This window comes from Mus pahari, unplaced genomic scaffold, assembly GCF_900095145.1.
Source record: "Mus pahari unplaced genomic scaffold, PAHARI_EIJ_v1.1 scaffold_6812_1, whole genome shotgun sequence".
NCBI classification, from domain to species: domain Eukaryota; kingdom Metazoa; phylum Chordata; class Mammalia; order Rodentia; family Muridae; genus Mus; species Mus pahari.
In genome coordinates this window covers 7,782-28,870 of record NW_018392708.1, presented here as the reverse complement: position 1 = coordinate 28,870, position 21,089 = coordinate 7,782, and the positions used below count along the sequence as shown (strand labels likewise).

General features: G+C 44.2%; 1 protein-coding gene across 4 annotated transcripts; it reads left to right on the top strand.

Moving 5' to 3' along the window:
• The first annotated feature begins 772 nt into the window (after positions 1-772).
• LOC110315148 (F-box/WD repeat-containing protein 15-like) lies at positions 773-20,723 on the top strand. 4 transcript variants are annotated; one of them, XM_021189278.1, is made up of 10 exons: positions 773-888; positions 1,721-1,758; positions 1,953-2,116; positions 3,245-3,363; positions 10,799-11,008; positions 12,574-12,732; positions 13,593-13,803; positions 15,374-15,552; positions 16,018-16,142; positions 20,490-20,657. In XM_021189278.1, exons 1-10 carry the CDS (start codon positions 799-801, stop codon positions 20,593-20,595), a joined length of 1,401 nt encoding a protein of 466 aa, XP_021044937.1. In that variant the 5' UTR covers positions 773-798; the 3' UTR covers positions 20,596-20,657. The 4 variants fall into 4 exon arrangements, with proteins under 4 accessions (XP_021044937.1, XP_021044940.1, XP_021044939.1 ...); XM_021189279.1 differs by having other exon boundaries at positions 799-888; positions 20,657-20,723; XM_021189280.1 differs by lacking the exons at positions 12,574-12,732; positions 13,593-13,803; positions 15,374-15,552 and having other exon boundaries at positions 785-888; positions 20,490-20,650.
• The last annotated feature ends 366 nt before the right edge of the window (positions 20,724-21,089 follow it).

Here is a 21,089-nt window from a genome sequence, read left to right as displayed (position 1 = left end):
CCTGTGGATGCACAGGAGAAGGGCATTTTAGAATGAAAATCCATTCTGATTTCTATTAGTAATATAGCCAGCATGAATAAAATCAGCATGACGCTTTTACTCTTTTTAAAAAAACAACAACAACAAAAAATTGTCATTCTTTAGCCTAGGATGGCCTGGAAATCATGTGAAGTATGTGTAAAAGTACCTATATGCTCCAGTGCACATGCATGTGCATGTATAGAGACCAGCAGTAAATGTTAGGTGTCTTCTCTGACTGCCCTTTTCTACTGGAAAGCTAAGTACACAAGCACATGACCTCAGAGGCTGTGCAGGCACAGAGAGGTGGGCCCTGCTGAGCTAACTCAGTTCTCAGGGTAGACATGAACATGGAAACCAGATTCCCTACACCAGTAATTTGAAGAAACCTAATGGGCTTCACATAAGCAATTGAACCTGTTGAAAATTAGTGTGTTACTCGGGATTTTCTAGAAAGTTCTGACAAGTACATCATCAATCGGGGCTGCCCCAGATCATGTGCTTTTGGTCTCCACAGTGCCAGGAAGGGGTTGTTGAGCTCATCTACTCAGTGAAAATCACTGTGGAGTGAGTTAAGGTGTGAGCACTCTCAGCTGAGTGCATCTGGATCCAGTGAGTGGGGTGGGGAGTCAGGCTGAGAGTCTACACAGCTGTAGCTTGCTCCAATCAAAGCCTGATGACCTGTGGTTGGCAATCCTGCTAAATCTTTGGCCAAGTCTTTAAAATCAGAGAAAGCTGGGGAGGAGAAAGAAGAGTCAGTGTGGACTTAGGCTACATAAGATGGAGATCCATTTGCCTAGTTTGCCATTGATGAAAATACTCTCCTATCTGGATGCCTACAGCTTGCTACAGGTTGCCCAAGTGAATAAGGTAAAAGCTCCTTGGCTGAACTCCTCCATTAGGTGCACCCTACATGAGGCCCCTTTGGCCTTTCCCACTCAGTCTTGGAGTCTCTGCTACCTCAGCACCACACTCACCCAGCCTGGCTTCCTGGCTTCCTGGCTTCCTTCCTTCCTTCCTTCCTTCCTTCCTTCCTTCCTTCCTTCCTTCCTTCCTTCCCTCCCTCCCTCGATCCCTCCCTTGCTCCCTCCCTCCTTCCCTCCTTTTCTCCTTAAACTTACCGTATTCAGACCTGTCTACTAAGCTCTGACACATTAGTGTCTCAGGGACCCCACTGCTTCTCTTGACCTACAGAAGTGCCAACCTATAGAATAGCAAACAGATACATCTAAGGGGCATGGGTCAGCATTATCCACTGGGAAGACCTCAAGTCCGGGTAAATGAGGCAGGAGTGGTGGTGCAGGACTGTAATTGAAGCACTTGGGAGGTGGAAGCAAGATGAGCTGGAGTTTGGTTCAGACTCAATCACAAGAATTTAAAACCAGCCCAGGCTACTAGACACCCTATCTCAGAACAGTAACAGTGATACCAAAATTCTGCTAAATCAAAAGACCAAGCTGCCATGCAAAGACGTGCTGCTGATAGGAAGCATCCTTGAGACTCCATGTCAGACCTTTGAGACTGGCCCTCATTCCTCTGGGCCCTCACAAGGTGACTTGTGTTTGCTGGGGTAGGTCACTCCAGGCTGGCTGGGCCTGGAGAGCTAGGACTGTTTGATTAACCTGTGTAGGCCCAGCAGAGAACAAATTGAGAGCAGGAGAGGGGGCAGTTGTTGGATTAAGGATTCTTTTCTCTCCCATAGAACTGGAATGAACTTGCAAGCAGTGATGTCCTGTGGAGGTAAGGAGAGGGGCAGGGTGGGATGGGAAGAGGGAACAAGATGGGGCAGGAAGGAAAGAAGAGGCCTTCTGATTCTGGACCTGGATCTGTGCTGCATGAGGATGGTTAGTGAATAAAAGTATGCATACTGTAACCCTGGCTCTAAGGTGAGGTGACTGGGGTCAGCCTGATTGGATTGCAACTGTGCATTGCAGGAATTTGTGTCAGAAGAGATGGCTCTACTGTGACCTGGTCACCCTAAAGCTCCAGGGCAAAGAGACATGGAAGCAGTTCTTCATTTACCGAACATGGCAAGAACATGCCAAGACCCGGGCAAAGCCAGAAGATTTCACTTACAAGGAAATTCCTTTGGAGTGTGGTATGGGCTTGAGTACCTAGAAGAGACCCCCACTTGGTTTTTCCCGTTCTGTGCAGTCCTACGTTCTCATTTAATAAGAGGAAGGGAACTGCAGTTTAACAGGGTGGGGCTGCTGTGCTAGTCCTGCCATGGAGCCAATCTGTGATCTGCTGAGTGGTTGCTCAACATCGTAAAACCAGCCCTATCGCTCCCTTTCCCTGAAGGCTTTGTACCCTACTCAATCATATAGAAATGTTAATGGGGGGAAATTACCAAATAGGCTTTAGTATTTATCTTTTTTTCTAAAAACTTCCTCAGAACAGTTTTCTGCTGGAGAGACTCTTTTAAGTTTTTTTACTTTTATTATTTTCAGTATGTCTGTATATGATATGTGTACATGGCAGTATGTGTGTGTGTGTGTGTGTGTGTGTGAAGACAACTTTGTGGAATCTGTTTTTTTTTTTTTTTGAAGGGAAGAATCTTATCCTTTCCATTTGTTTGAGATAAGGCCTTGCTCTTTAGCCTTGGCTAGCCTGGAACTTGATCTGTAGACTAGGCTGTCCTCAAACTCAAGGTCTGCTGCTCACCTTCACTGGGACTGGTACATCTCTATACCTGGCTTTTTCTCTCCTTTTGTTTCTTTTTCTCTTTCTTCCTTTCTTTCTTCCCCCTCTTTCTGTCTCTCTCACCTCTCTCACCTCTCTCTCTCTATCTCTCACCTCTCTCTCTCTCTCTCTCTCTCTCTCTCTCTCTCTCTATCTCTCTTTCTTTCCACAGGATCTCATGTACCACAGGCAGACCTCAAACCCTTCATGTAACACACACCAGTGACCATGAACTTCGGATCTTTCTGCCTCCAAATGAGTAATGGTTTACTGTTTATTGGTCTTTCAGAACAGAACAGTGAACTCTGCCCAGGGAGTCAAAGCCCCAGGCCCCAGACCTATTTTGTATCTATAGAAACAGATTAAAGGGTAAATGTGTCTGAACCAATGACCAGCCTGTAGTGTGCTTGGCTTCCTCCCTTCATCTTTTCCATAGCTTTTATCCAAGCCTTCTACATGGCAGAGGGAAGGGAACAATACCTCCTTTAGTTTGACTCACCCCTCAACTGTCTGGTGTCCACATATTGTTGGGGTTTCCTTGCAGGATTTTATGGATATGCATGTTATATCTCAGGGTGTGGCTTAACAAGAAATGGACAAGGCAGGTCAGTCATCTGTATGGTGAGTTCCATGAACACAATTTCCACCTGGGATATTCACAAGGTGAGTCTGGTCGATGAGTTGCAAATGTTACTCTCATATGAATTCTAATTTCATCTTTTTGTTGCTGGTGCTGATGAGACAGGATCCCCCTGTACAGACCTGGCTGTCCTGAAGTCTCCATATAGATCCACCTACCTTGGCTTACATGTGCTTGGGTCAATGGTTTGGACTACCATTACTGATTTTCCCTCTTCTTACTTTTTTTGCTTTTAGATTTAATAGTTTTCTATGTAGGAGTGTTTTCTGTGCATATATGTATTGTAATCCATCTGTGTCTGCTGCCTGTGTAGGTCACAAGAGGGTGTCAGGTCCCTTAAAAATTGTAGTTGCAGATGATTGTAAGCTGTGTGCACTGAGGCTGTGGGCACTGAACTCAGATCCTCTGCTAAGCCATTTCTGCAAGGATTGTCAGGGTTTCAAAGTTTTCATCATAAAGAATGTTCTCATACAAGGTTGGATCTACTCCTATGTACTCTTTTTCAAGATATATTTTTGATTATATATGTGTGCCTGTATTAATTTATGGTTGATGCTGACTGGCAGAGGCAAGAGGCTGTGAGATATAGTGTAGGCTTTGGGAACTCAACTAGGGTCCTTTGTAAAAGAATTAATTGCTATGTACTGCTGAACCATCACTCTGGCCCCTTACTCCAGGGTTTGCTTTTTTGTTGTTGTTGTTGTTGTTTGTTTGTTTTTGGTTTGAAACAGTGTTTAACTGTGTAAGAGCCATGGGAGACAGTTGCTCTGTAGACCAGGTTCGCTTTGAACTCTGAGATCTGCCAACTTATGCCTGCTTGGAACCAAAAGCATATACCCCATTCATCAGGCCCCTTCATGGTGGTGTTTGAGGCTGCTCTGAATCAGAAGGCTTCCCTGATCCTACTTTGTTTAGTATTCTGTAGGAAGGGTAGTGATTTTTTTTCTATGTTAACATTGCAGCCTGTCAATTTTATCAGGAAGTTTATCATTTCTATGAGTTTTCAGAGGAGTTTTAGGATCTCTAATACAGGCTCACAGTGTCTGCAAATGAGGAAATTGTGGCTTCTCTTTCCTATTCACCTCCCTCCCTCTTCTTTGTTTCTCTTGTTTTCTTGTTCTTGCTAAAACAATACCATATTGACTGAGAGCAGAGAGTGTGGATCTACTTGTCTTGTTCCTGATTTTGCTGGAAATGCTTTGATTTTTTTTCATGCTATTTGTGGATGTTCAGTAAAGAAACTGCTGACATTACTATTCCTTGATATGATTAAGATTTTTATTGTAGATCTGGGAGAATGACCAGAGAGGTATAAAAGTGTCCAAAGCAAACAGAGAAAGAAGTAGACTGTGTCGTGTGTTTAAGACCAGGAAATGCTTTGTAGAGTAGAGTATCATGAGGTTGAAGGGGGCCTCAGTGGGCAGGCCATGCTGAAGCATCTCTGTCCCTGAGGTACCAGACATATGGTGGGTATAGTGTAGAATAGAGTTTATTAAGGGCATTGGAAGTGGAGTTGAGAAGGGAGTAGAGCAGAGAAAGATGGAGAGGGAGAAAGGGAGAAAGAAATATTGAGAGGAAAAGAGAGGCAGGTTCAAAACTGTGGAGAGGGAGAGGGAAGGGGTAAGGGGAAAGAGGGAAATGGGTTAGGGAGAGAAAAGATTCAGACAGAAAGGCCAGATAGAGGGAGTATGGACCAAACAGCCCCTTTTATAGCAAGCCAGGCCTACCTGGCTGTTGCCAGGTAACTGTCGGGTGGTGCCCAGAAGGAATGCTAACATTTGTCCATTTTGGTTTAATTTTAAAAAGGAGAAAGTAGAAAGAGATGACAGTGAAGCAGGAATAGGGTCCTTGTGATCTCTAGCTGCTTCCTGCTGACTTTGGGGAAGCATGTCTGGGAAACCTAAGAAAATGGAGATGGGGTGTTGGTCTTAGAGTCAGTTGTTTCCTTGCTCACTAGGATCTTTGAGACCATCTGTGGGTAGGAAGGAGCAGGTCCAGTAGAAACATCTGTGTCTGTGTCTGTCTGCAATGGCACAAGTGCGGATTGCTTCTCTGGAGCTGTCGTGGTTGTAGATTTTGAGTAAACACCTGGACATTGCAAGGTGCTGGAACACTCATGTATTTTTGAGGAAGAGTGTAAAGTCAAGTGTTTTTGGGAGAAAAAGAAATGTTCTCGGTGTACATTAGAAACTGTTAGGTCTTGGTGCTTGGTTTGAGAGGAGTCCCAATCCCAGGGGACAGAGAGGAATCCCACCCTCTGGAATAGGCAAGAGGTAGGAACTTTGGCTATTGATTGGCAGGTGTACCTATCTAGATGGGGTCTGTGTTGTCCATGAAAGGTGAATCTGAGTGGATTTTCTGGAGCTCATATGTTTACAAATGAGATAAATCTGTTAACAGCAGGAATACACTCTATGATGAATTTAGAAATGACACAAACCGTTCATGGAACAGAAGAAGTAAGAAGGATTTTTTTCCTTTTATCTGGGAAACAAAAAAAAATTTCTGAATTTACCATGATGAAACACATTTTAACTTTACATTTGAAAGACAAGTAAAGGAAACTTGAAAATTTGACCATGTGAATATGATAGTTGATTATATAGTTTATCATGAAAAACACATTAAGTCTATAGTAAAAAGTGATAGAGAAATTGCCGGGCGTGGTGGCACACGCCTTTAATCCCAGCACTCGGGGGGGCAAAGGCAGGCGGATTTCTGAGTTCGAGGCCAGCCTGGTCTACAAAGTGAGTTCCAGGACAGCCAGGACAATACAGTGAAACCCTGTCTCGAAAAACCGAAAAAAAAAAAAAAAAAAAAAAAGATAGAGAAAAGGTATGGCTTTGTAGCAACATCAGAGTTGGGGCACCTGGTAAAAGGTGATGTAAGTTTACTTGACAGAGTCATCAGAAAAGATGTAACTCGCTATTTGAGTTAATTCCAGGGGCTACACATAGCCAGCAATCTTTAATGTGGCCAGGTTGTGTGACATTAAGGTGTTGGTAGGCTGAAGTCAGGATCTGAAGCAGAAGACAAAAGAAATGACAAGTTAGTGTTATGAGGGGTGATGTCAAGGAAGTAATGACATTGGAGGAGTGTAAGAATGTTCTGTGGTAGGTGAGACAAGTCTGGCCCCTAAGGGTCACAGCTCTAGTTACCTTGTCAGCTTAGTTGTGTCCCTTGGAGAAGACAGAGTCATTCATCTGGTGGGACCCACAGTGGACAATTCCATGGAGACTTGGGCAGAGGTAGTCTGGCCATCCATCAGACCCAGAAGATGAGAAGCTTTTTCATGTGGGGGAGGGGCGTGGGAGAAATGACTCACTTGTCTTAGGTAATATTAGACATTTAACTCTCTGAATATCTTCTGTTTGCCCACAGTTTAGGCCAATCCCTGGCATCAGGCATGGCAATGGAGCAGTGATTCTCACACTCTACACAGTCTTGTCACTGTGTCCATATCACTCAGAGATCTTGGGCAATAAGAGTTTCACTGTTGGCCAGGCGTGGTGGCGCACACCTTTAATCCCAGCACTTGGGAGGCAGAGGTAGGCGGATTTCTAAGTTCAAGGCCAGCCTGGTCTACAGAGTGAGTTCCAGGACAGCCAGGGCTATGCAGAGAAACCCTGTTTCGAAAAACAAAACAAAACAAAAAAAGTTTCACTGTCAGGATTTGGGATTCTCTGTCTATTATAGTAAGCTAAAACATTTAACATTACATTTTGAAGATTTCTGACAAGATTGAAAGCCATTATCTAAGTGAGACAATCTGTTTACTTGTTCTAGAATGTATCTAGTAAATAAATAGAGCACATTGTAACATTATGACAGTAACAAAAACAAGGATAAAGTTATCTTTTGGCAGATAGGAACTGGTTTCAGAAGTTCCTGAATTATAATGGCTTTTATTGAACTGTCAGAAATCCCGTAATCCAGCTTGATCTCATTTCTGGACATTTGGAGAGTCTTGAGAACTAACAATTACCACATAATACAGGTTGGCTACAAGTTTGTGTGTTAGTGGGTTTTCTGTTTCTGTGTTAAAAGGTTATGACCAAAAAAGTAACTTGGAGGAAAGGACTCACAAGGTACAGTCCATCAGAGGAGGCCAAGGCAGAAACTGAAGCAGAGGCCATGGAGGGTTGATCATTCTTTATGGCTCGCTCTCCATTGCTTCCTCAGTTAGCTTTCTTATACCATCCAGGACCACCAGTCTGGCAGGAGTACTGCCTACAGTGGGCTGAGTCCTCTCACATTGATGATTGATGAGGGAAATGTTCTACAGGTGTGCGTAGATGCAATCTGCTGGCATGGATGCAGGGGTGTTTCGCTTTCTCAATTCACCACCTGTGGTAGTAGGGAGAGCTGACTCTGCCCTCTCATTGGCTGTGGCACTAGGATAATTGTCCCCAACTCCTTGACTGGGCAGCACAGTGGACCTCTGCTCTCTTGGGTGGTAGAGAAATTGACACAACTGTTCAAGCATCCTTCTTTCTCTGATAGTGTCTACCAGGATTCGGGGTACCTGCCCCAAGAGCTCAACATAAAGGGCGTGGCTTGCACTGAGCATAGTTCTCCTGGTACCTTCCTGAGCTGTTTGACTTACGGGATGAAACAGGGCTAGAGCTGTGGTAGCATTGTTGACCTGTAGGTTGATTCTGTAGGTAGAATCTCTGTTCTCTATGGTTTTGTGAGTGCTAGGGGCCCATATGATGCCTTGGGAGAGAGGGATGGTGGGGACCCTAACACCAGTGGGAAAGACCACAGGACTGGCTGTGTCTTTGGTTCTTGAGGACATTACTCCTGGCTTGTCTCAGCATTATGACACCAGATTCCCACTGTGCAGTCCCTGATGGTTTATACAAGAGTTTTTTCTCTTGTGTCCTCTGACTGGTGAGATGGCCAGTTGCCGAGCCAGTGTAGGAGAGAACCGGGTGAATGCTGCAACCTCAAAGTGTATTTCTGATTGTCCTTCGTTCTCTCAACTATTTTATTTTAAAAGGTAACAGAGCCTAATGGAGTGAACATAAATCCATTCTTGAGGATGGTTGGTTCTGTTTGTCTAGGATAAGGTCCAAGCTTTAGTCCAAGCTGGCCTGGAACTATGTAGACAATGCTAACTTCCACCTCAAAAGTTCTGCCTTCCTCTGCCTCCTGAGTGGTGGAAGTAAAGGGTTGATCAAACACTCCCAAGAAAAGGGTTTTTATTTAGTTATGGTCTCAGTGTTTATAAACATTGCCTCCCACAGCAAACTCAAAATGTAACGTAGTGAACAGGCTGATCCTGATGTTGGAGGTTTAGGGGATTTTGGTTTTTGTTTGTTTTTGGCAGGTGGGTGGGAGGAGGCTGTTTAGGACGACATCAGGCTATCCTAGAGTTCAGGCTGACCTTGGACTCATGGGGACCCTCCTACCTCTGCCTCCTATGTGCCAGGCAGGATCCTGAGGTGCATCATCATCATACCTAGCAGTGGGAGCCAGGAGTGGAGCTGAACCTCAACCTCCTGAGACTGAGTCATGTCTGTATGGTAATAAGGCCTTCAACTGGTTGCCTTTCAAAGGTGTCAATGTAGGAGTCACATTTTAGTGAGAGATTGACTCAAAGGAAAGATTACATTTAGAGGCAAGGAGATATTATTAATGATTTTCATATGAATGAAGATATATCTTTAAATAGCTATATTGATTGCTGCCTCTGATATTTTAGGAAATTAATTATGCTTTTGTCTTTTTGTCATCAATTGTGCTGCTGGTAGAGTGTGTGCCTGTGTATGTGTGTGTGTGTGTGTGTGATTATTTTTAAAGAGTTATACATTTTATTTGCTCAATCTGCATGTACACCTGCATGTCTAAAGATGGGATCAAATCCCACTATAGATGGTTGTGAACCACCATGTGGTTACTGGGAATTGAGCTCAGGACCTCTGGAAGAGCATCCAGTGCTCTAAATCACTGAGCCATCTCTCCTGCCCCTTGAATTTTTTTTTAAGCAAAAGGAAATCCTGGTAGAGAAACCTGTTTTTCTCATTTGCAACGTATAAGCATTGATGTACCAATAACCAGTTTTGGAATTGATTCATTGTGAATAGTTAGGTTTCATGTGTTGTAAAACTTAATTCTGCCAGAAGTGGTGGCTCAGGCCTTTAACTCCAGCACTCAGGAGGCAGGGGCAGGTGAGTTTGAAGCCAACCTGGTTTCCATAGAGAGTTCCTGGAGAGCCAGGGTATAGAGTGTTCCTGTCTCAAAAAACCAAAAACCAAACAAACAAAAATAAAACAACCCCCCAAAGAAACCTAGCCCAATTAGAAGTGATGACAGGCCCATGCTCCCTGTTGGCACTGTTAGTAAAAGGTGAAATGGCTCTGAGCACAGGGTCAGTGATTGTTCTTCATACATGTTTGTGAGAGTTGGTATCCAGGTCCATGTGGTTCCTGGGAATTGAAATCCTGTCATCAGGTTCAGTGGCAGGTGCTCTTCCCTGCTGAGCCATCTTGGCAGCCATGTTCTTCTCTCTGGTCTGTATAGTGAGTGTGTGCTCGCCTCTGAGCATAATGTATTTGTCCTGTGTTCCTGTCCACTCCTGTCCCAGATCATTTAGATGTTGGTTTTCTTCTTTGTGTTTCTTTTTATTTTTATGTACATAGGTATTCTGCCTGCATGTATGTCCATGTGAGGGAGTCAGATCCCCTGGAATGGGAGTTACAGACAACTGTGAGCTACCATGTGTGTGCTGGGAATTGAACTCAGGTCCTTTGGTTAAGAACATCTGGTGGTCTTAACTGCAGAGTCATTTTTCCAGCCCTGGGTTTCTTTTTCTTTTTGAGATAGTCTTGCAATGTAGTCCCAAGTGGCCTGCAACTTGACAATGTAGACAAGACTGGCCTCAAGCTGCTAGTGATCTTCCTGCCTCTGCCTCCCTGGGCTGGGATTCTAGGCATGTGCTACCATGCCCAGTGAGGGATGCTTAGAATGTTCATATTCTTTTTTGTAAGATTTATTTATTCATTTTATGTATATAAGCACACTGTAGCTATACAGATGGTTGTGAGCCTTCATGTGGTTTTTGGGAATTGAATTTTTAGGACCTCTGCTGTCTACAGTCAGCTCTGCTCACTCTGGTCATCTCTGCTCAATCAGTCCCTGCTTGCTCCAGCCCAAAAATTTATTTATTATTATATATAAGTACAGTGTACCTATCTCCAGACTTACCAGAAGAGGTTGTCAAATATTATTGTTTGTGATGTGAGCCACCCTATGGTTGCTGGGATTTGAACTGAGGACCTTTGGAAGAGCATTCAGTGTTCTTACCCACTGAGCCATCTCACCAGCTCATACATTCATATTCTTTCCTAGTAAGTAAGAAAGGGTTCCAGTCTGGATGAGGCTTCCAGATAAAGCTGGTGGGTGAAAGCAGCTGAACTAGAGTTGATAAGACATGGTGATGCTCTTGTTCTCCAGAGTGTTATAACCTGGGTAAGCCCAGTACAGCCGGCCAGTATCAACCTGTTGACTACCCTCCCTGAGATGCACATTGCGGTCACTGTAGATATAAGATCAACTATCAAACTGTGGGACTGTCACAGCAGGGAAGCTCTGGCAACTAACAACCTGGAATCTCCATGCAAATCACTGAAAGCTGTCATTTCCAAGGATTACCCGATGGTCTTGGTAAGTGACCCCTCATCTGGAATAGTCACACAGAACAAATCACTTGCCAATTTGAGACCCCATTACTGTCAAATTTTAACTTGCAATCTTGGAGTCTCTGCAAATGCTGAGAGTCAATCACAGTATAGCATAAATATTGCTATCCTTTAATCCTTTGACCTATTTCATGTACATTTCCCTTTGCCATTCTCTTAAAAACGTCATTTTAAAATTATTTCCTGGGATCTGGTGAGAGATGGCTCGTTGGGTAGCAGTGTTTGCTGTGCAAGCATGGAGACATGAGTTCAAATCCCTGACACTCACATAAAAAGTGGGATGTGGCTAAATGTGCCTTTAACCCCAGTGTTGTTGGGGATGGAAACACAAGGGTCACTGGGACTAGACTGGTGGTCGCCAAGCCAGCCTAGCTCCAGGTTCAACAAGAGACTCTCTGAGGAAATCAGGAGAAGAGTGATCTAACAGGATACCTGGCAGCCTTCTCTGGTTTCCATGTATTCCCAGGTATGTAATCTACATACACATACAGAAATATACATGTAACACACACAAACACACATGCACAGACATGCTACTTTTCTAAGTGATTTTACATCTTCTTGTCTTTGAATTGTTTATTATTTTTGAATCTTTGCATTTGTGTAGGGACAATAGAGAGAAAATTGAGCATTTTATCAGATATTGAGAAAAAAGGATAGTGTTGATGTCCCAGTGAGTCCTAGGGAAGAGTGATTTAGGGCTTGGAAAATCTTTGCATGTACCCTACCCATGTGTTTGAGACAGAGTCTCATCATGTATGCCTGGCTGGCCTAGACCTCACTGTGTAGACTAGGGTGATCTGACTCACGGACATCAGACTACATCTGCCTTCTGAGTGTTGGGCTTAAAGACATAGGCTAGCGTGCTTTACAAAAGTTACTTTAAAAAAATCCTGCACGGTATGGTGGTAGATATCACAGAGGCAGGTGACTCTCTTGAGTTTGAGGTCATCCAGGTCTACAGAGTGAGTTTCAGGATAGCCAGGGCTACACAGAGAAATCCTGTCTGAAAACGCAAAAGGAAAAAATTACTTGTGTTTGAATATTTTGCCTGCATGTGTGTCTATGTCTCATTAGCAGGTTTGGAGGCCAGAAAAATCCACTGGAGCCCTGGAATTGAACCCACCCACCCACACCCCTTCACACACACACACAAACACGCATACATGCATACACACATACATACACACACATAGCTACACTCACACGCACACGCACCCCCCACACCATAAACACACACACACACACACACACACACTTTCTCACCCTCTGTTTCTCTCTTCCTCTGTCTCTCTCTTTCTGTCTCTCTGTATCTCTGTCTCTCTGCACAGTTTCCTACTGAGTCATTCCCCCAGGTCTAGAGAGCCTTCTTCCATGGGATCAGCGCAGACACTCTGTGAGGCAGGCTGGTCACAGCTTTGGGTCTCAGTACTGGACTTGATGACACATGATGTATCTCAGAGCAGAGAACACTGCTTCCTCCATGCTTAACCTTCCCCCACTGACCGGGTGCTGCTGCTCTGATTTCAGGCAGGCGATACCTTGGGTAACCTCTACATCTTCAGGATTCCTGACTTACACCTCATTTCCACAGTCAATGTCTTCCCACATGGTTTTGATGATATCTCCTGCTCTCCTCAGAAGAAATGGGTCTTACTGAGTAAGAACCACCCACATATTTTACCAAAGGTAGGTGTGTTCTAGCAACTCGAGAGTGAAGATGGGAGACGGTGGGAAAGTTGAGCCCTCAGTGAGGTCCAGACAGGCCACTCCCCCTCTCCTAAGCCCTATCATAAGAAAAGCCATCAGACTGTCAGGAAAGAATACTGTACTTGGTAGCAGTCACCTGACCAGTCACAATGGCAAATGTCTATTAGTGAAGTGTCCTTGAAATGTGGCTCGGCCAAAGGATGACGGTAGGTGAAATAACAGTCCCCAGACACCTTTGCTGGCCTTGAACTCAAAGCAATTTTCTATCACTGGCTGACATGCCATGACAGATATCAACTAAGTGCTACCATACCCAGTGCTTTATATACTGCCTTCTCTCTCACCTGCCAGCTCTCTGGTGCCCGGTTCTTAGGTGAGAGATGGTCTGCTCAGAGGCCAAGTACTCCTCAGGGCCCAAGCGTATTTATTTATGTTTATACATTGATATAATTTCAAAGTAGCCTGGGTTCCACTATGACAGTCTCAATGCCTAATTTTAAAAATAGCCCAGCACAGCCCTGGACTGGTTCCCTGCACAGGGAAAATGTACTTAACCAACCTCTGCCCGAGGCATCCATTGCAGTAGGGTGACTGAGGTGCCCTTTGACCTGAGTCAGGGACTCCTTTCTGTCTCTGAATGTGATGGGAGGGGCAGGAAGAGGGTGAGATATTCGGACCTTGAGTGGCAACAATGACTGCTCCATCCTGTCCTGGTTGAAGAACAGATGTGGCCACTCTGGGTTTTTTTTTTTTTCCGAAAGCCCCTCATGTGGAGTGCGAATGTGCCAGGCTGCAGAGATTTACTCTTCATTGATTCCCCTGGGCAATACTCTCTGCAGGTGTTTTACATGAACAGCTTTCTGAGGACATCAGAATTCTCTGACCCAGTCTCTACCATTCTTGAATTTTCCTTATGCCAAGCAGTCTTCTGGACCCCAAGAAGGGAAGACAGGATAACCCTGATGTCCAGAAGTGGTTTCCCCCAAATCACAAAGTTTGCAACATTTGATATGAAGCTGGAAGAAATCAGGAACAAAGTAACTGTTCAAGGTAAACCTTAGAAAGTTCTCAAGCCAGACATGATGGCACATGCTCCAAATCAGGAGACTGAGTCAGGAAAACTGCATAGAGTCTGCTGTCTCACAAATGGAAAGATGGAGTTGAGAAGATTGTTTAGCATGTGCATATGCATACATAAACTCACACCGATGTGCACATGCATGCATACACTCACACAGACGTGTACACACACACATGCACACACTGATAAAGTTAAAAAAGAAAAATAAAAGACCAAGCATGGTAGTGCACACCTTCAATCCCAGCATTCAAAGGAGACACGGGCAGATCTCGCTGGGTTCCAGGACAGCCTGATGTCTGCAGTGAGTTCTCTGTTAGCCAGTTATGCATAGTGAGACCTTGTTTCAAAAGAAAAAAAAAACCACAGAACAAGCAGTAAATAATTATAAGATGGGGTGGAAAAATGGCTTACACCAATTGTTTTCTACCTGTGGGTTGTGACCCATATGTCTAACTTCTTTTTTCAAAAATACTTAAATCACCAGGTGTGGTGGCGCAAGCCTTCAATCCCAGCACTCGGGAGGCAGAGGCAGGCTGATTTCTGAGTTTGAGGCCAGCCTGGTCTACAAATTGAGTTCCAAGACAGCCAGAGTTATACAGAGAATCCCTGTCTCAAAAAACCAAAAAAAAAAAAAAAACTTAAATCACAATTGATAATACCGTTATGAAATAGCCATGAAAGCAACTTTATGGCTGGGCAGGAATTCTCCCCAATGCCACATGAGATCAGTATTACAGTTCAATAGGATGCATTAGGAAGGTTGAAAAGCACTGGCTTAGAGGATAGAGACACTTACCTACCAAGCCTGACTGCCTAGTTGAATTTCTGGGGTACCACATGATGGAGGAGAGATCTAAATCCCTCACGTTGTCCCCTGACTCCCACATGTGTGCTTCTGGCATGAATACCTGCACAAACATAATAATGTAAAAACAGTTTTTAAAAGAAATCCTGAATTCTCTGTGTCTCCCCCAAGTGCTCATAGTAAGCTATAAATACTTGTCACTGTTTTATATTTCCAGTCTTTGAAGACAGGGTTTCTCTGTGTAGCCATGGTTAACCTGTATCTTGCTCTGTAGACCAGGGAGATCCACTGGACTGTGCTGGATTGTGGATCACTGTATGATGACGCTCCATACGATGATTTTGTAAAGGGAGCAGGAGGCTCCTTGGCCAGATATGAACTTGTGCCTGCTTGATGATCACTACAGCAATGATCTATGGGTTTCTGAGGGAGACATGTTTCCATTTCTGTCATGCACTAGAGACTGGGTTCTACCTTTCCTAATACCGTTGTCTTTCCAATGTTTGAGCTACTGACTGTCCACACCATCCCTGTGTCATAGCCTGAATTTCCATGGCCAAGGTCATGGACTTGTCAGGACATGGAATTGTCAGACCAATGGACTGTATTCATTGTCTGTTTCAGACTAGCATGCCAAGGAAGCAAGGATGTGCTTTCCAGTAAGGATTAAGGATTTTTCTCCTACTTAAATGAGTGCAAAAATTGCCCCTGTATTTTGTGTTTGTTTGGAACAGGAAAGTTGATAGCAAGCTTCTTGTTGCCATATCACGAGGAGAGCCCGAACTGGATTGGAGTCAGTGATAAGGACGTGATTGTTTTTTCAACTGAATTCTCTCTCTTGCTCTTCAGCATGAACGGTGTCCATCTGCAGACATTTCAGTACATCCCAGAAATGATCATGAGACTCTGTGTGGTATGTTTGGAATTTTTCCTCTCCAGTGTTTTTTTTTGTTTTTTGTTTTTGTTTGTTTGTTTTTTTGAGACAGGGTTTCTCTGTGTAGCCCTGGCTGTCCTGGAACTCACTCTGTAGACCAGGCTGGCCTCGAACTCAGAAATCTGCCTGCCTCTGCCTCCCGAGTGCTGAGATTAAAGGCGTGCGCCACGACGCCTGGCTTCTCCAGTGGGATTTTTTAAAAATAGATTTACATTTTAAACGTCATACTGTTGGGGTGTGCGCATGTGCACTTGTCTGTGCATGCGCACTTGCAGAGGTCACAGGCAGACTCCTGGCGTTAGTCTCTTTCTTTCCCTTTCCATGGGCTCAGAGCGCCAGGCTTGCTCAGCAAGTGCCTTTACCTGATGAGCCTCTCCTAGGCCTCCCCCTGTCCTTTGATCTGACATTGACTCCAGCCTACTGTCACTTGGGTGTTCTTTGAAGGACCCGGTTCATGTCATCGTCACCTGTAACGATGGCTCTTTGGATGTGTACGCATGGGAGGAGAGAAGCCCCCTGCTCAGGAAGTGTTATCGGCTGCAAAATATGAGACATCTGTCACTGTACGGGTAAGCTCTGCTTCTTGACTTTAACCGGACATTAATTTGTTTTTTAATGTTTTATTATGTATTCTCTTCACTTACATTTAAAATGCTATCCTCTTTCCTATACCCTCCCTCCCTCCTGCTCCCCAACCCACTCACTCCTGCTTCCTGGCCCTGGCATTCCCCTGTACTGGGGCATATAATCTTTGCAAGACCAAGGACTTCTCTTCCCATTCCTGGCTGATTAGTCCCTCCTCTGCTACATATGCGGCTAGAGACACAGCTCTGGGGGGCATTAGTTAGTTCATATTGTTGTTCCTCCTATAGGGCTGCAGACTTGTTTTGCTCCTTGGGTACTTTCTGGAGAATAGGCTAAGCAGTTAAGAGCACTGTCTGCTCTTCCAGAGGACTTGGGTTCAATCCCCAGCACCCACAGGGCAGCTCACACCTGTCTCTAACTCTAGTTCCAGGGGATCTGACTGACACCTTCACACCAATGCATTGAAAGTAAAGTTTGGCCTGGCTGTGGTGGCGCACGCCTTTAGTCCCAGCACTTAGGAGGCAGAGGCAGGCAATTTCTGAGTTTGAGGCCAGCCTACAGAGTGAGTCCCAGGGCAGCCAGGGCATAGAGCAAGATTATGTATTAGGAAAGAAGGGAGGGAAGGAAAAGAAAGAATTGCTAGTTCTTCACATTCCAGTACAAACAGTTCTGTCAACAGTCTCAGGCCCACAGTAGAAGTGGGGGAACTGCTTCATCATGTCTTGTCTTTAATGGCAGGACGGGTTCTCCTGAGTGTGGCCCCCTCTTGGGTTCCTTCCTCAGTGAGCTGCCTATCTCCATTTGGCTAATTTTCCTTTGACTTTTACTTGCCTTCATCCAAATTATTTTCAGTGATCATGTTGTGGTGGTACAGTCCCCAAACCCTGCACCCGGGATGCTGAAGCAAATACTGATTGCCTGTTAGCAAGACAATCTGACTCCATCTCCAAAAAAAGGAAGAGAAAAAATGAGTCCCCGCACTTGCAGGATTTCTCTGTGTAGCATACGCAGTCTTGGAAAGAGACTGACCATGAACTCTTCCCTGAGATCCACCTGTCTCTCCCCCCAGAGTGCTGGGACTAAAGTTGTTTGCCCAGGATCCCTTTATTTGGATGCATACACATCCAAAGAGCCATTGTTACAGGTGACGATGTACACCAGCACATGAAAAGCTATCAATATAATTTAAATTACATGTATGACTTAAAGATATTTCTCCCTCTGAACATAGTGGCACACAGCTGTAATCCCAGAATGCAGGAAACTAAGGCAGAAGGATTACCTCAGGTCTGAGGCTAGCCTATGCAGCATTCAAATTCAATGCTAATCTGGGCTACACAACTGAAAACTCATTTCAATTTTTCCACACTCTGTGAGGATTCTCTTAGTTCTCTTGCTTGGTGCTTGTTGTTTGGAAAGTTCTGGTGTGTGTGTGTGTGTGTGTGTGTGTGTGTGTGTGTGTGTTTGTTTGTTTGTTTCTTCCACTGTGCTGTGGAGAGTTTGTAGTTTGATTCAGTCCCCTTTGTCAATTCTTGCTTTGGTGGCTGGTACTTGGGAGTCCCTATTCAAGAACTCCTGCCTAGACCCAAGTCATGGAGCTTTTTCTACAGATTCTCTCTTAGTCATTTTCCAGTCTCAGATCTAGTCTTTCCTTCAATGAGTTATGAGATGATTATTGAATTATTGAGTAGTGGGAGGTATAAGAATGTGGTGGTCTTTGAATCTTCCTGACAGCATTTATTGGAGAGCCTATTACTTGTCCTTAAAAAACAAAAACAACAACAAAAAAAACAAACAAACAAAAGGATAAAAGTGCAGTTCTTCTCCTAGGCTCTGATATATATGTTTGATGACATGATCATTTATTCTGTTTTGATCACAACAGCTTGCTGTGATATATTTTAAAATCTGATACTGTGATAGCTTCAGTTTTGTTGTTTTGCTCAAGAAAGTCTTGGCTATGTAAAATGTGTGTGTGTGTGTGTGTGTGTGTGTGTGTGTGTGTGTGCGTTTGATCATGTGCATATATGTTGTTGTTTTGGGATATCTTGTATACCCCCAGACTGTACTGAAACTTGCTATATAGTTAAGGGTAGCCTAAAACTTTATGTATCCAAGGCTTGCCTTGAATTTCTGAAACTTCTCCCTCTCACCTAGTCTCAGATTTTTCCTTGGAATTAATTCCTTCAGGTTTTGGACCCTGTCCTTATGGCTTCTATGATGTGCTGAAACATCCCTTGTCATTGGGGTCTGTCATTCTATAGATGATCAGGTGGAATGTCCCTCTGATTTCACATTTCTGGTTTAATTATTAGAAACTTGTTCTTGTTGAATCTAGTGTCAGTGGTTGGACCTCAATGTATTTGGGCTTGCCCTGCCTTTGACTCTGTAGACACCAGTTGGGGGGGGGGTACTTTGTCTTTCTTGTGCTGGGGGAGTGAACCTTGGGGCTTCCACATGTAAAGGATGAACTCTGGTAATGAACTTTACCCCAAAATTTCGGGGAGTTTTGCTGTGTCTGCCACATCCCAGGTGGAGGGAGATAGGGGTGACATTTTTACCATCTCAGTGCAAAGCAGAATAAGGGTGTGGATGACAGGTTTGGGGTATAGTCTGCAAGGTCACAGTTAGGAGGATGTGTCATTTCCCAGGGCAGGCCTGACGGTTATGAGCTCCTTAGTGATCCAGTAGATGTTTCCCTCAGTAGTAAATAATGGAATGATTGACATGTGCCCCATCATCTCCACACCCCCTAGTGGGGAGGGGATGCACTGCTATATTCACTCTGAGTGGACCAAGTTTGACTAAGGGAACAGAACTCAATTTTAAATAAATTTATGAATTAAAACCTTTGGTTTTTTCTGAGACAAGGTCTCACTATGTAGCCTAGACTAACCTCAAACTCTGTCGATTCTCTGGCCTCAGCTCCTAAGTTGAAGTGATTTATGGGTCTGTGGCATCACACCCAGCTGGTCTGTTCTTAAGCTAGAGAATGTACTGAACAACTGAGAATTGAGAAATGGTTCAGAGGTCTATTGCAGAGTGCTGGGATTGGAACACATGCTATGGATGGTTATGTTGGGCCCCTAGCGGCCCAAGTGTTGAGAACATGACTCTTAGAAACACAGCTTGAGGACAGATTGCTGCGATGACGAGGTATTTATTTAGATGCACGTGGGGTTGCTCAGCCTTGCAGGGAGAGTCAACCCTGATTGTCAAAATTACAGCTTTTTTATACCCCTTTGGAAAGGGGACTTCACAATAATATCATTATTGGCTAGCAAAGCAATAGTATATTTTTAATTTTAGTGATCAGCTATTGATGTACCAGAAAACTTTGTCATCAAGGTTAGGGTAGTTTGTGGTTTATCTTGGAATTCAAACTGAGGCAGGGTTTCCAAGGATTGTTATCTGTGTTATAGCTAAGTTTTGAGAACTGCTAATCTTGCTCTGGTCAGCTGTGGCCATCATGACCTCTTAGTCAGCCCTCTCAGAAGGGGAAGGGGCCGGTGGTACTGAACTATTGAACTTGCTTACTTTTGCAGGAAAAGGGAAAATTCCTTAAGCAGAGAGGGAAGGGAAAAACTTCTGCAAACAGCTTTGATGCACATTAGCCAAGCTAAAAACCATATTTCTTCAGTAGTCCTCCTTTGCCAATGTGCGTATTTACTCAAAATTAACCTGAGATGGTTCAGCAGTTTAGGCAATTGCCACCAAGCCTGACAGGTTCAGTCTCTGGAACCTGCTTGGTGAAAGGGGAGAACTGATTTGCACAAGTTGTTATCTACCCACTTGATGCATAGGAGCATATACATGTACTCTGGGACACACATGTATAGGCACATATAGGCAAACACACCCATGTAGGCAGGTGCACAGGCACACACACTCATGTATATTGTTATATATGCACACACAGGCAAACACACACTCAGGTACACACAGGCACACACATGCTTGAGCACACACACACATACTTGAGTGCACACATATACACATACATACATGACAAGTAGGTATATTTTTATTTGTTTATTTTATGTACATGAGTATATTGCAGATGTCTTCAGACACACCAGAAGAGGGCATCAGATGGCATTACAGATGGTTGTAATTCAACATGTGGTTGCTGGGAATTGAATTCAGGACCTCTAAAAGCGCAGTCAGTGCTTTAACCATTGAGCCATCTTTCCAGCTAGCAACAAGTATTTAAAAGTTTTAAATAGATTCAGGACTGTGATGAAAAGACAGTCCTTTAATTATAGTTGATAAAAATGACTCCCACTTGAGCACTGATCTCTTGTTTTTTTTTTTTTTTTTCCTGTTGGCAGCTTCATTAACAATTTGCTATGTGACGATGTGAGCATAGTTCAGTTGGTGAGAGATGGTCATGCCCCCTACTCTCTGATGGCATATGCCTTGAACATCTACTCTTGAAAACTGAGTGGGTCGTGTGTTCTCTTCCTCAATGATAATAAAGGTCTATTTGCAAGCCCAGGCTGGTGATTTCAGTGTTGCTAAGCAGTGAAGAGGCCAAATGTGGCACTGCACACCTTTCATCCTGACACTGGGGAGGCACAGGCAGGTGGAAGATCTGCATTCTAAGGGCAGCCTGGTTCTCAGAGCTAGTTCCAGGCCAACTGCTGCAGACGAACCTCAATTGGGTCTCCGATCTGCAGGGAATGGGGTTCTGGTTACAGGTGAGCAAGGAGTCAGCAAGAAATGAATGACAAACAAGAACGAACACCAGAGGAAGTGCTGTATCTGGATGTATTTTCACAAAGTGAACACCAGTCTTCTATAATACAGAAAACAAAGGAGTTCTGTGTCACAGCAGGCAAGGCACACTGAAGTATCTGACACACAACAGAGGGAAACCTTCAAAAGGCCGACAGGAACCAGGCAGTGTTTACAGTAAAGATAAATCAGCC